The sequence below is a fragment of the Lygodium microphyllum genome, chromosome 7 (genome assembly GCF_053477565.2).
Source record: "Lygodium microphyllum isolate KBCC chromosome 7, Lygodium_microphyllum_v1.1.10, whole genome shotgun sequence".
Lineage (NCBI taxonomy): Eukaryota > Viridiplantae > Streptophyta > Polypodiopsida > Schizaeales > Lygodiaceae > Lygodium > Lygodium microphyllum.
The window spans coordinates 26,965,980-26,979,780 of NC_141141.1; the positions used below are offsets into that span (position 1 = coordinate 26,965,980).

The window sequence follows — 13,801 nt, forward strand, 5'->3', positions numbered from 1 at the left end:
TAGAAACCATCGACCACGATGTGAAAATATTTTGGTTGCATGGTTCTCTTTTGTAATATTATTTGAGAGCCAAGCTAATGTAAATTGCAGAATATGATGGATTAGATGGCAAGACCCATAACAATGTGAGGTTGTGGACACAAACCTCTATTCATTTTATGTAGTTTGTTCCAATTAACATAAAAGTATATGCTTAAATTAAAGGGACCAGTAAAGAGCCTAAATAGTGGATAGGGTGCTCAACTATTGGACAAAAACTAATCTACAAAACCTATGCATAAGAGCCGAAGCTTATTCTTGTGTATGAAACTTTGAGAGAAACCCTTCTCTTTGCTTCCATCCTATCTTCTTGTGCACCTTGTTGGGAGTATGGGAGAGTGAGAGTGTGAGTGTGAGTGAAGAACTTAGAGAATACAATTTCTCTCTCTTCTTTCCTTTCTTCTCTTCTTTCCCTTCTTCTTCCATAGCTTAGAGGGTCAAAGGTAGAGTGTAAGCTTGATTTTTCCACATCTCCTTCTTCTCTATGTTTCATCTCTTCATTCAAGTGCTTGCAAATCAAATCCTTTAGCAAATCTCTTAATGAAGAGATCCTTAAGTATGGAGAATGTGAGAAATATCACCACAAGGTCAAAAGAGCATGTTTATTGTCTTCCCAATAAGATGCAAAAGGCAATAAACACGGAGATTTCTTGTTAATTAAGTTGCTAACAAGTACATCCAAAGATCTTTCACTCATATACAAAGAGCTTCCTTTTCATCCTTTTTTAGGCACGTCTAAGCTAAGGTTAGGTAGCACCCACCCTCAAGTCATGTTTATACATAGATAACTTTATCATGCTCTTGTCCATATGCTACTTTCTTAGCATTCCCTCAATGCCATGGGTTTAGCATTGGATTGCATAACATTAGGGGGAGATACCATTTCTTCTTAAAAGAATGTGCCGGCCACTTAGTCAAGTGATAGAGTATCCAAACCCATGATGCATTGGTCTTTTAGTTTTGAAGCTATAGACAAATGAGAAGAGCTTGTATACATGTGGAAATAGAGATCCTAGTAATAGGTTATTGAATTCTTTAGAACCACAAATATATCACATCTGCCTTCTCCCATATCATCCAGTTCACAATGAGGCTCACAAAACAATAAAGCCGGTATTGAATATTATGGTGGCTGAGAGAGTTCAATTACTTGGATGAAAACCACTAATTCTATCAAGTAGTCCATGCAAAACATTGTAGAAGAGTAGAGAAGAGATGGCAGAAACTAAAACATGGTCGATATCACCAGAGATGTCCATGCATGTTCTCATGCACACACGCACGTGTGCGCGTGTGCATGCACATGTGTACTTAAAGCATGCTAGATAGGACTAGGCATGGGATACAATAGACTAAACTTAGTTTCTTTTCAAGTTTTACTTGAGATATGTTATTGTATATTGATTTCTCTCACAAGTTGGTTTAGCCTCTAGGTAGACATTAATACATCCCTCCCTCTCTCTCTCCATTGCGCGCGCGTGTGTGCGTGTGTGTGTCACGTGCAACACACCTTAATTGAACTTGAAGTGGATTTAACTAGAATCTTGAAGTGTCTCTTTATCCTATATGCTTTGAGAAATCATAGAAGATGTTAATACAACTTTCTTTCTCTCTTTACCTCTCTTATACAATTGTAGAGCTATGCCCATTCTATAAGTCCTCTAGTTCATTTTTGTACTATTCTAGTTGGAATTATCTCTTATAGGAGTGTACTATTTCTAGCCGATTTTCTATATACATTTTGTAAGAGATCCAACAGCAAATCCAAGAGCTTCAAGAAAGTAATGCAAAGTTACAAGTAGAGCAACCATAAGCTTTGGGCTTAGCTACGCAAGACCTACAACTACAACTTCTAGAAATCCAAGAGACAAGTCTACATGAAGCCAAAGGTCCATTAGTTATTATTTCCAACCTTCATGATCAACATAGGAAAGAACCAAAGGTCATTCTTCTAGATAAATTTGATGGCACAAGGTCAAAATTTAGAGGTTTCCTCTAGCAGGTACGATTGTTTATACGTATGCACCCATATCGTTACCCAAATGATACTTCTTGGGTTGGCCTCGTAGGAACTCTTCTATCAGGTATAGCTCTCTCTTGGCTTGCTCCCTTTCTTGAGAAGGAATCCCCATTGCCATGTCATTTTGAGGCCTTCATAAAAGAGTTCTCTACCACATTTGGAGAAGTAGATAGAGCAAGAGTTGCTAGAACAAATATTAAAAATCTTCGTCAACAAGGATTGAGACCCGTCTTAGTATATGCATTAGAATTTTGGCAACTCATGTGCAATTTAACAATGCATGAGGATTATTTTATTAGTTTATTCCATTGAAAATTGAGAGATGATGTTAAAGATCTTTTGCTCACTATGCCAAAGGTGCATACACTTAGTGGATATATCTCTTAAGCAATTGAATGTGACAACAACAAGTTTGACACAAGACAAGAAAGACATCGCGAGAAGCCACTTTGAATTTAAGCATGATGAAGACTTTTGGAGATCCAACTACCTAAGAAGACCAAGTATCTATGCATATATTGCGGCCAGTGAGACACATAGCTAAATATTGTCCTAGCAAAGGAAGGATGAGAATTCATGGCACCACTACTCCATCATTGTCATGAAACATCGACGTCTAGCCTTTGTAGAGACCATACAATTGGACAAGGCTTCAAGAGACCTAAAAGATCTCCTTATATCTGCAAATTCAACGTTTAGCTTTATGTTATCAATAAAGATTCGCCTAGAGGGAAGACACATAGACGGACAAGCTTTATTAGACTCTAAAGCTGCAACATGCTTTATGGATAAGAAATTTGCACAACAACATGAAATACTGTTTCTAAGAAAGCAAGATCGATATGTGTAGAAGTAATTGATGGTCAACCTATTGCTTTGGGCATGAGACTCAACCTTGTATCAAATATAGCCTTCAACATCATCCATTGCCCAAATAGCCCCATTATTATTAGGCTACCCTCAATAGAATTGCATAACCCCAATATCAATTGGAGGTCTAGAAAGGTTGATGAACCAAGGTTAGTGCAAAATAATAAAAGGAAGAAATCTCGACCAATATACATTGGGACACAAGTGCTCATGTATCGAACAAAGAAGAATCCATTCTTTTTTATTTATGCAACTCCAATGGAGAAGCCAAAAGATGAAAGCTTTGGACACACTTCTAGCTCAATATACAGAGTTTAAGGATGTGTTTGAAAAGAAAAATGTGGATATGCTACTAAAACACCGACCTTACAATTGTGCAATAGATTTACAAGGAGCTTAACCTCCTTTTGGCCCCATCTATAAGCTCTCCCAAGATGAATTGGCAAATCTCATGAAATATATTGATGAGAAACTTGCCAAGGTATTCATACGTCATTTAAAATCTCTAACGGGCGCTCCAATTCTATTTGTCAAGAAAAAAGATGAATCGCTCTATGTGTGTGTGTCTGTGTGTGTGTGTGTGTGTGTGTGTGTGTGTGTGTGTGTGTTTTATAGAGGGCTCAATAAGATCATTATCAAGAATCACTACCCTCTTCCTTTGATTCCAGAACTCCTTTAACAACTTGGAAAAGCCACAGTCTTCACCAAGATAGATGTTCGTGGTGCTTACAATCTTGTTAAGATAAAGGAAGGCGATGAATGGAAGATGGATTTTTGTACAAGCTATGGGCATTCTAAATATGTTGTCATGCCATTTGGCCTCACGAATGCTCCATTAGTTTTCTAACATATCATGAATGATATCTTTCAAGAATACGTGGATGACTTTATTGTGATCTATTGGATGACATCTTGATCTTTTCCAAGAATCAAGAGAAGCAAGCATCACATCAAAATAGTCTTAAATAAACTGTGAGAAGTAGGCTTGTATGTAAAGCTAGAAAATTGTTCTTTCCATAAAACTCAAGTTTAGTTTTTGGAAAATGTCATTTCTGATAAGGAAATTTCTATGGACCCTATAACAAGGTACAAACTGTTCTAGAATGGCAAACTCCATTTATGCAAGATGCTCAATGCTCTTTGGGATTTGCAAATATTTACCAAATCTTTATTAAGGATCACTTTGATATTGCTAACCCTCTAACCAACCTAAATGGAAAGTACAAGTTTGTGTGGGATAAGAGGGATGAATAAGCTTTTCACATTAACAAACTCTCTCATCCATGCAAATCCATTGAAGCCCTTTATCATGGAGACAAATATCTCAAATTTTACACTTGGAGTTGTTCTATCCCAGATTGGTGATGACAATTGAGTTTATCCAGTAGCTTTCCACTCCAAAAAATTCTTTATTTCAAAAATTAACTATGAAATTCATGATAAAGAATTTCTAGCTATTGTGGACTCCTTGGAGACCTAGTGACATCTACTTGAAGGGGCCTCTCATAAGATCACTATTTATATGGATCACAAGAATTTGGAATATTTTATGACTTCTTGTGTCTTGAATCATTGCCAAGCAAGATGGAGTGGCTTCCTATCTAGATTTGACTTTGTCATTACCTATAGGCATGGCCACCAACAATGAAAGCTAGATGCTTTATCTTGAAGATCCTACCTAGCACCAAAAGAAGGCAATGAAGTCCATGGCCAATAGAATTCTGTAACCTTGAAACTTGAGCAATTAAAGTTAATGACACTTATTAGCAAAGCTCCGAAAGACTTTAGAAGGTCAAGAAGGAAATTATAAAAGACTTATTTGCCAAGGACACAAGGAAGCAATTGTATCAAGACCAAGAACAAACTCAAAGGGATTTTCAGGAGATTGATGGGCTACTCTATTATAAAAAACTCCTCTACATTCCTTCTAGTCCTTTACAAGTCGATATACTAAAGAAAAGACACGATCTCTCCTCCAATAAGGTACTTCGGGGTTAATATGACAATCGAGCTAGTTTTAATGGATTTTTGGTGGTCGCAAATGTGAAAAATAATCAAGGACTTTGTGTGTCCTTGTGACATGTGCAATCAAGCTAAAGTCCCTCATCATCGATCTTATGGTCTTTTTCAACCATTACGTATTCCAAGTAAGCCATGATCTTGCTTATCCATGCACTTCATTATTGAACTATATTTTTCTAGAGGATATGATTCTATCTTCAAGGTGGCTAATCGATTCACAAAAATGGTACACTTTATCCCAACAAATCAAGAGTATTAATGGAAAGGGACAAGGCTCTTCCTAGAACATGTACGTCAGCACTATGGATTACTAGATGATATTATATGTGATCATGCCCCCTAGTTCATATCTAAGTTTTGGAGCTGCCTCTTTAAACTTCTAGGAGTACAAGTGAATATTTAGCCAATCATCCACAAAGTGATAGACAAACAGAAAGAGTGAATCAAGTCTTGGAACAATATCTTAGATGCACGATCAACTATCAAGACTTAATTCAACACCCATACCTCCACTCAATTAATTCCATTCGTTGCTAATGATGGTCAACACCCAAGGATAGACAATCATGCAAGATTACAAGAGAAGAACCCAATTGCTACAAACTAAGCTTAATACCTTTTTTATATTCATAAAAATAGATGCAAGCACAAATCAAACAAGCTCAACAAAAATATAAGAGATGCAAATAAGCTTCACATACAATACCCATTGTATAAATTTGAAAATCAAGTTTGACTTCTTCGACGTGATCTATGTTTTTCTCGCCCCTTCTAGAAATTGGATTATCAATTATTTCAACCCTTCAAGATTCTTGGCCAAGTAAATCTAGTCACATATCGTCTTCAACTTTCCCAATCCATGAAAATCCATCCTATATCTCATGTTTCAATCTTGGAGCCATATCATATATCAAATATCCATGGAAGAATACCAAAGCCATAGTCTCAAATATTAATTGAAGATTACCAAGAATATATGATAAACAAAATCTTGAATTCGAGAATCTCAAGATGAAGATGAAAACCAACTTTACATCTTCAAAGGGCTCATGTTAAAATTCATGAATTTCATCTTTAATGCCCAACCAAGCCAAGGCCTATTCAAAAGCACGCCATCATTCCTCGAGGGACTCGATGCTAGGAGTGATGTGATGGACGCTCAAGTAAGAATATTCCTCAGTTCCATAAAGTTTCTAAAAGATAGCTATATCATTGTTGATATCTATGTGTTATGTATCAATATGCATGTCATGCCATGTGGCATCCTCTTGTAACAATATGTATGTCCCTTAACCTTCCTAGGCTTTAGTATAAATAATAATAATGAACAAGCAACCCTTCAGTCTTATCAACACCAATTGTGAGGCTTTTGTGAGGTAAGCCATCTTTTAATTATTGTCTTCTTCCAATCTTGTCATGTATGGAGTCTTGTCTTATAATTAAGCCACACTCTTGTGAGCATTCTCTTGTAATTGAGTTTTATCACAATTAAGTTCTAATTCAATTTCTCTTTCAAGTTCTTCTCTTGTAAGTTATGAGAGCAATCTCCTCAATTGCTATGCCCATAACAGAACCCATGTACTTACTTATTCTTCGGTGTATGGATTCAATTTTATGAGTTCTTTATATCTATTTCATGTTATTGTATTTACTTGTTCGATTCTATGTATACAACTTATTCATTACTTTGCTTTCATTGCTCCACATTTATCTACCATCAAGTGGAGCCATATTCACTTTTTTACATTGTAGCAATGCATTTGTCATTGCCAATGAGAATGGAACCCTTTACCTTGGATTCATCACACAAACTCATTAACACGTTGAGCTAGTGAGACTAATTTTTTGGCCCCCAAGCTCATTCTGATCATTTGAGATTTCAAATTTTAAAACACTTTCTGAGATTTTATCGCCTAATTTCACTTTCTAGAAGTGAGAACCTTTATAAATGACAATGTGGCAATACTGCTAGTGGAACACCAACCCCTAGGGTTTTATCAAGCCAACCAGGAAACTTTCTTTGAATGCAAAAGAAAGATTTCTTAAGGATAGATCCAAGTCCAATATCATTTTTAGTGAACTATCAAGTATGAAAAGAATTTTGCAAGAATTACCTTAAGACTGGAAAAGGATTTGGAACTACTTTAAGATTCACCAATCATTTGATTGACCACACAAATCTGGCTAATCATTCCATTGACCAGAAAAAGAGCTAATAGGGACAAATAGGAAGTTTGGGTCCTACCACAAAGATTCCTCAAGACACAATCCAAACATCAAGTTCAAATGAGACCTGGTGCTACTACTGCACCTCATGAGAATGTCCCCTTGCCCATTCCAATCATATATTTGAAGAGCAGGAAAAGCTACATGGATAAAGTATCCTTTAGGAACAGGGAACACCACCAAGGGCTAACTTATTCGCCCAGATGTTGAGGTTTGCCTGAAGGCGAGGTGTTCAAGCCTTACACACCATGAAATGTTTCATACTTGATGACCAGGTGGTATATGAAGCATTTCATACTTGATGACCAGGTGGTGCACGATGTAAATGACTGAGAGGCTATGGGAAGGCTTTGAGACTGGAAGATTATGACCATGAATGTCTTCAACAACTCAGCTCATCCAAACAGAGCAGGTTCTGGTTCAGGCATGAAACGGTTCTTCATGTGCTGTCAAATAATCATTTTTCTCTCACCTCTGATTAATATTGCCAAAAAAAATGCAATCTTTCCTGTAGTTATGCCAAATTTGTATTACTTTTCAGGTGAATAATTCTCTCTCATCTTTGGGCTGGACTGAAAAGCTCTTACCCACTCAAACATGCACCTAAGGGGCCGGCCAGAAATGTCTACAATAACCTTTAAGACTTCGCTTCCGTGCTGCTATTTCCACTTCTGATATTGTGCAAAGCATTAAGCTTGCCTGTCAGTGCCTTAATGCAGTCAACTAATAACTGTTTCTTTGCCACCCGAAACTCCAGTGCAAGCCTGCTTCCATCACTAATGTTCTTCTTCAATAGCATTTCATCCTCTGCAACTGCAGTAGGGAAGTGCCCGAGTACAAGGGCACATAATGCTAACAGGCTTTGAAGGGCACCGCTTTCAACTCCAGTTCCTAGTGGAGTCTGGCCCCATTCCTGCAGCAAGCCAATATCCTTATCCAGCACTGCGTCTGCACTTTTTGCACATACAACCCTAAAGGCAGCAAGAAGACGGCCCTCAACAATATGTGGACCTCCTACCTTGACCTGCATAGGACAAACAACTTGAAGATAAACATCCAATTCACATAAAAACTAAGAAGATAATCAATATTACCTGCACAGATGCACCAGAACCCTCAAGTTTTAGACTTTCCAGAATTGACCACTGCCATTCTGCATATTGACTGAAACTGTCAGATTGCAATCTTGCTGTTTGTCGCGCTGCATTCAGCAGCGCTTTGTCATACCTTAGCTCAACATAATCATATGCATTTTGAGGTACCACAAACCCATAATCTAACAATAGCTGATCATTGCTTAACTGTCCATAGCTCAACAGAACATTTGTCCCTGCTTGCAAATCACTTTTTGCCACAACCTGCAGGCAATGCTCTACAGTCATATTGCCGGACACATGCACAGGATAGCAAATAGTTTCAGCGAAAATCTTGAAATTTTGCTTTACAGAAAGCTTGATTTTGAAACTGCTTGACAGATAATTAGTTTCAACCAAACTTGATTCAAAAGAAGACATACTTTTGCTAAACGTTACCAGAGATCTCATGAACTTCTGTACGTCTATTATCAATATTTCTTTTAAACCTTATTTAGAAATGGCATAAGTAAAATTAATAAAAAAAGGTTTCTTTTCCTTACACCTTTCTAGACTAATGCAGAAATGGATCCAATGCTCACCTACCATAGTGTGTCATGAATAAAGAATAAATCAACATTATAGGTTAACTAAAAAGCAATTAATGCAACTTCATATTCAGCTTCTTCATCCCTTCAAATTTGAACCATTAAACACACACACACACAAAACTAATCAAAGCACCATGTCATCAGTTGTGTTCTCAGCATGAGTCTCTCTTCTTGTTATCCAAATGTAGTATGTTCTTTCAACTCATGCACTTGCTTGTATTTGTGCATCCAGGCTGCATCATATGTGGGTGCAATATTGAAATTATTCTATTTTCCGAGAGCAATGTTGAGCCACTTCCACTCTCAATACTTGATACAAATCATCAATTCTATTAACTAAGAGGTGCTCGATATAGATGCCAATCCCTCTTTTTAACAATTATTTGACTTACAATCCCTTGTAACGAATTGCAGTTCTGTTGATACCATGAGCTGGAGCAATCTGTTTGCAATGCTATTGAAGACGATCTCATGCTATCGATATAGATACTAATCCCTCTTTTTAACAATTATTTGACTTACAATCCCTTGCAACGACTTGCAGTTCTGTTCAATGCTATCGAAGATGATCTCATGGGGTGAAGAGACCATACATGAGGAAGCATGTCTTGATAGCAAAGGTGATGTGGAATGTTGTCTGTGGAATTCTATGGTTTGCACAATAGGCAATGGTGGTGTTTATACAACAAGCTAAGGTGTTTGGTGCACGATAGCCATTGCACCAAGAAAACCGTAGCCACACCCTTCCATACTTCATTGCACATCAGGTTAAAGGGCTCCGATCTTTGCTCCCTACTTTCACTACAGGATTTAAGCTTTGGTTTGGAGGGGGAGTTTGCAACATTTTTGCATTTCTTCTTCGCAACTAGTAGTAAAAAGATTCCTTGCCATGTCTACTACATACGAGGACTTGGTGATACAGGTCAAGCTGCTTGAAGTTGGCAATTCTCCGCAAATATCCACTACTCTCAAGTGATGGTCTTTTGATTCGAAGGGAGGCCATTAATACCAGGCACCATACAAGGGAGGTTGCTAATACCCAGTACCACATGGGGTAAATTTTGGATTAGATGGAGCACATGGTGGTTTCAAACTTGGTTACAAATGTTTATTCTACAAGTTTAAAACTGTTTCTTCTACAAGTGATGGTATTTTGGGTTCAAAATCACCCACAAGCACCTCATTCACAATGCCAAGTTTGGCCACAAAAGGTGGTTCTCACCAAGTCCTCAATAGACACAAATGTTCTAAGTGGGATGAGCAAGGCCTACCACCTCTTGCTGTTCACGTCCTATTTGTGAGAAAATGAACCGCCTATGGAGAAGAGAGAATTGAGATAGTGACAGTGAGTGAGCTAAAGCAAGAGAGTAGAGTGTACTTGCTGAACTGAAAAGATAGAGTGAAGGTATAACCTAAGTTAGGTCAAGGGTTGACCTAACCAGCCCTCTACCAACTAACTAGAGTTATGTTAACTACCTCTAGCCCCTAGAGTCACTACTTTAATGTTAAGACACTAAGTACACACACTAAAGTGACACTGATTAAAGTGTCCACACCACACGAATTACATAGGCACTGCCTAGAATTGGTGAATTCTAGCACCCCCCTATAGTGCCAATATGATGAAGTATAAGGATGATCAATCAACAAAGGGTAATAAGTTTCAAGTACTTTCAAAAAGCCTTCAACTTCTCGCACGATAGTGCCTTGGTGAAAATGTCTACAACATTTTTTTGTGTGGATACATACATCAACCTGATCTCTCCTACTTCATAGCATCTCTCTCTGACATAATGGTAATGCACCTCAATGTGTTTTGTGCAAGCATGAAACATAGGATTTTGTGCTACTGCAATAGCACTTTGACTATCAAAAAGAATGGGTGTAGGATCCTCCAATGGTAAATGTAGATCAGCCAACAATCTATGCAGCCATACACATTCCACTATTGCCGTGAAGGCTACCATGAGTGAACCTTGACTCCCCTATTCCAGCCAAAACTTCCAAGGGCAAAGCCAAGAGATAGGTAAAGGCAACAAGCAAGGGCAAAGGCAAGGCCAAGTCAACCACCAAAAATGCTATCATAGCCTCTACAAAGAAAGAAATACCCAAGCATTTGTCAGAAATTTTACAAAGAGACTAGAGAGACAGTAGGGTTTGCGGGGAGAAACACAATGTGTATGGCAAACCCCAAGAGAGAAGAGAGACTCAAAAACACAACAAGAATATGATGATGATACACTAAATCATGTTATGATAAGAAAAGTTTATATAGCGGAGCTGAAGCTCATAAGATAACTGCACTGTCCTGTCTCAATCAGGCAACAACACCTATGGGAATGTACACGATGAAGGGAGAGAAACGCAATCCTCCGGGCAGCGAGCTATCAAAGTAATCACTAGAAGGTGAAGGATAGCTGTCAAGGGAGAGAATCGCAGTTCTCTAATGTCATTGCAGATGTGAAAGATGATCACCAACTGTTGAGGGAGCAAACTGCAATCCTCAGATGCTAGGGAGTGGCTTGGATGGCAAAATGCAAATCCTAGAGTGTGTTGGAGTTGTCAAAACGGAGAGCATCCCAAATACTGACGCTAAGGGATGGATGATGACGCTAGATGAAGAGAGAGCTGCCAAGAGGATAAACACACCTTGTGAAGGCCTGTCAACCCAAAAATGCAAGTACTTGGAACTGCAGAAACTAACGCCAAATGTGGGGTGACGCCAAGCAAGAAGATGTTGATGCCAGACTGAGGAAGGTGACGCTAGATGTGGAAGAGGTCTCCAAGTAGCCAAACACAAATTTAATAAAGCCTACAGGGAGTGGAAGAGGTTGCCAGCTATGTAGAACTGGCACCAAGGTAGGAGTGCTGTCACCGACAATCTAATGATGATGCCAACAAGATGGAGCCTCCAAATGCAGGACCTCAGTGCTGGGACACCGCGCCTAAAGGAGAAGAGAAAGGGTGACTACGAACTGTGATGTCTTCCAATAGGGGTATGGGTAGCAATGGAGTGAAGAGGAAAGAGTGTGGGAGTGATGGAGGAAGGGGGGCGAAGAATGACTGAGGTGGGTGTTGGTGGTGGGTGAAGAATGAATAAAGTGTTTGCCTATTTATAAGCATAAGCTATCTAAGGTGGCGCACTACTGTGTGGGCAGCCACTGAAAAAGTGGTCAAAATGTGAACACCGGCTCTTTTTGGAGCTATTAGTGCAAAACCCTAAATGAAATGTGTAAACTGAAGAAGTGGTTTCTCAATAGCTTTCTCCTTTAAAGTTTGATCCATCTTCCCTGAAGCCTCAAGAGAAAAGGGTATACATGAAATTCAAATTCTTCCAGCAACAAAAGATACAACCTATTGTGAGAAAACTAGTGATGATTAATGAAATTGATAAAGAAGAAACTATGCCAAAGAAGGAGAAATATCCAAAGGAAGGAAAAACTAAATATTTTAAAAAAAACTAAAGACTAGCCTTATATTTATCCCTTTGTATATTTGTACTACAATAACATTGCCTTTATACATTTGTACTTAAATTTTGTAACCCAGATATAACGAAATTTGTGGATCTTACTTACACAAAATTTATTTTTCTTTACAAAATTATATTAAATTTTGACGTTCATTGCCCCATAAGACAAAGTGGCCACTATTGGTTGTTTCTTGCTTAGCCATAAAATGCATGAGCACTCCAAAAAGAAACAATGTCCACTAGTAGACTGCCTATTGTCTGCATCACCAGCCCAATCCGAATCACTATATGCCTCTAAGTGCAAGTCTTCCCCCTTGGGGAATAAAAATGCATGTGACTAGGTACCTTGCAAATATATAAAGATCCGCTTAATAGCTAGCCAATGTATAGTCTATGTATGTCATGGATGTGTTGCAAAGGTAAATAAGACAACCAACAGCTTAGCTGTAAATTGCAATGTACAGTCTATGGACTGGGCATATACATACTCATTTGAGATACTACATACTGAATGTCACGACATGTGTTGCAAAGGTAAATAAGACAACCAACAACTTGGCTGTAAATTGCAACATTAGATATCTCTTCACCATCACACATGTATAGATTTAAGCCTCGCTCTATAGGAGTGCAGATAGGTTTGCAATCTTGCATGTTAAATCTATATAATAGCTTATTCACATACTACAACTATGACATGATGATGCCATGCTGATTTTGGGTAAACTGAATCCCCAAATAATAGCGTAAGCAGCCCATATCTAACATAGCAAATGCATGTTTTAATTCATCCTTGAAATCTGCAATTTTTTTCTTTGTAGGTCTAGTAAGCAACATTTCATCCACATAAAGAATGATAATCAACAAGGCTCCCCCTTCATTCTTAGCGTACAGAGTGGGAGCAATTGGACTATTTTTGAAACCTTTGCTGACCAAAAAAATATCAATTTTAAAGTACATACATGAGGAGCTTGTTTGGGACCATAGAGAGCTTCATGCAACTTGCGTACCATATGCTCTTTCCCCTTAACCACAAACCCTAGAGGTCATGATACAAATATCCTCATGCAAATTCCCATTCAAAAATGTTGTCTTAATGTCCAACTGATCTACTTTCCAGTCATAATTTGCAGCCATAGCTCACCATACTCATATGGAATGTAGCAGCAAAAGATTCCCCATAGTCTACAACCTTTTTCTACGCATAGCCTTTTGCTACTGACCACGCTTTGTACTTGTCAATAGTGCCATTAGTCTTGTATTTGAGTTTAAAAACCCATTTTGTGCCAATGGCCTTCTTACCAGGTGGTAAATGCACAAGATCCCATGTAGAGTTAGTGCCTTCATCCTGCATAGCTTGCATCCCATATACATTTTACTGAGCTTTGTCTAAGTAGGCTCATCATTATCCAATAGTGAGCTCATAAACACATGCTCATCACAATCATCTACTTTCAAAAAATCAGCC

General features: G+C 38.2%; 1 protein-coding gene across 5 annotated transcripts in view; it reads right to left on the minus strand.

The window, feature by feature from the left end:
• Positions 1-7,032: 7,032 nt before the first annotated feature.
• The window catches only part of LOC148033291 (uncharacterized), a 72,062-nt gene continuing 65,293 nt past the window's right edge, over positions 7,033-13,801 (minus strand). For 3 of the 5 annotated variants that reach the window (XM_087681195.1, XM_087681193.1, XM_087681194.1), the window contains exons 4-5: positions 8,272-8,535; positions 7,034-8,201 (exon numbers count right to left, since the gene is read on the minus strand). In XM_087681195.1, coding sequence (XP_087537321.1) covers positions 7,815-8,201; positions 8,272-8,535 — 651 coding nt within the window. In that variant the 3' untranslated portion in view covers positions 7,034-7,814. Of the gene's footprint in view, positions 8,202-8,271; positions 8,536-13,801 lie in introns of all 5 variants that reach the window. The other 2 variants (XM_087681191.1, XM_087681192.1) reach the window with 1 other exon arrangement.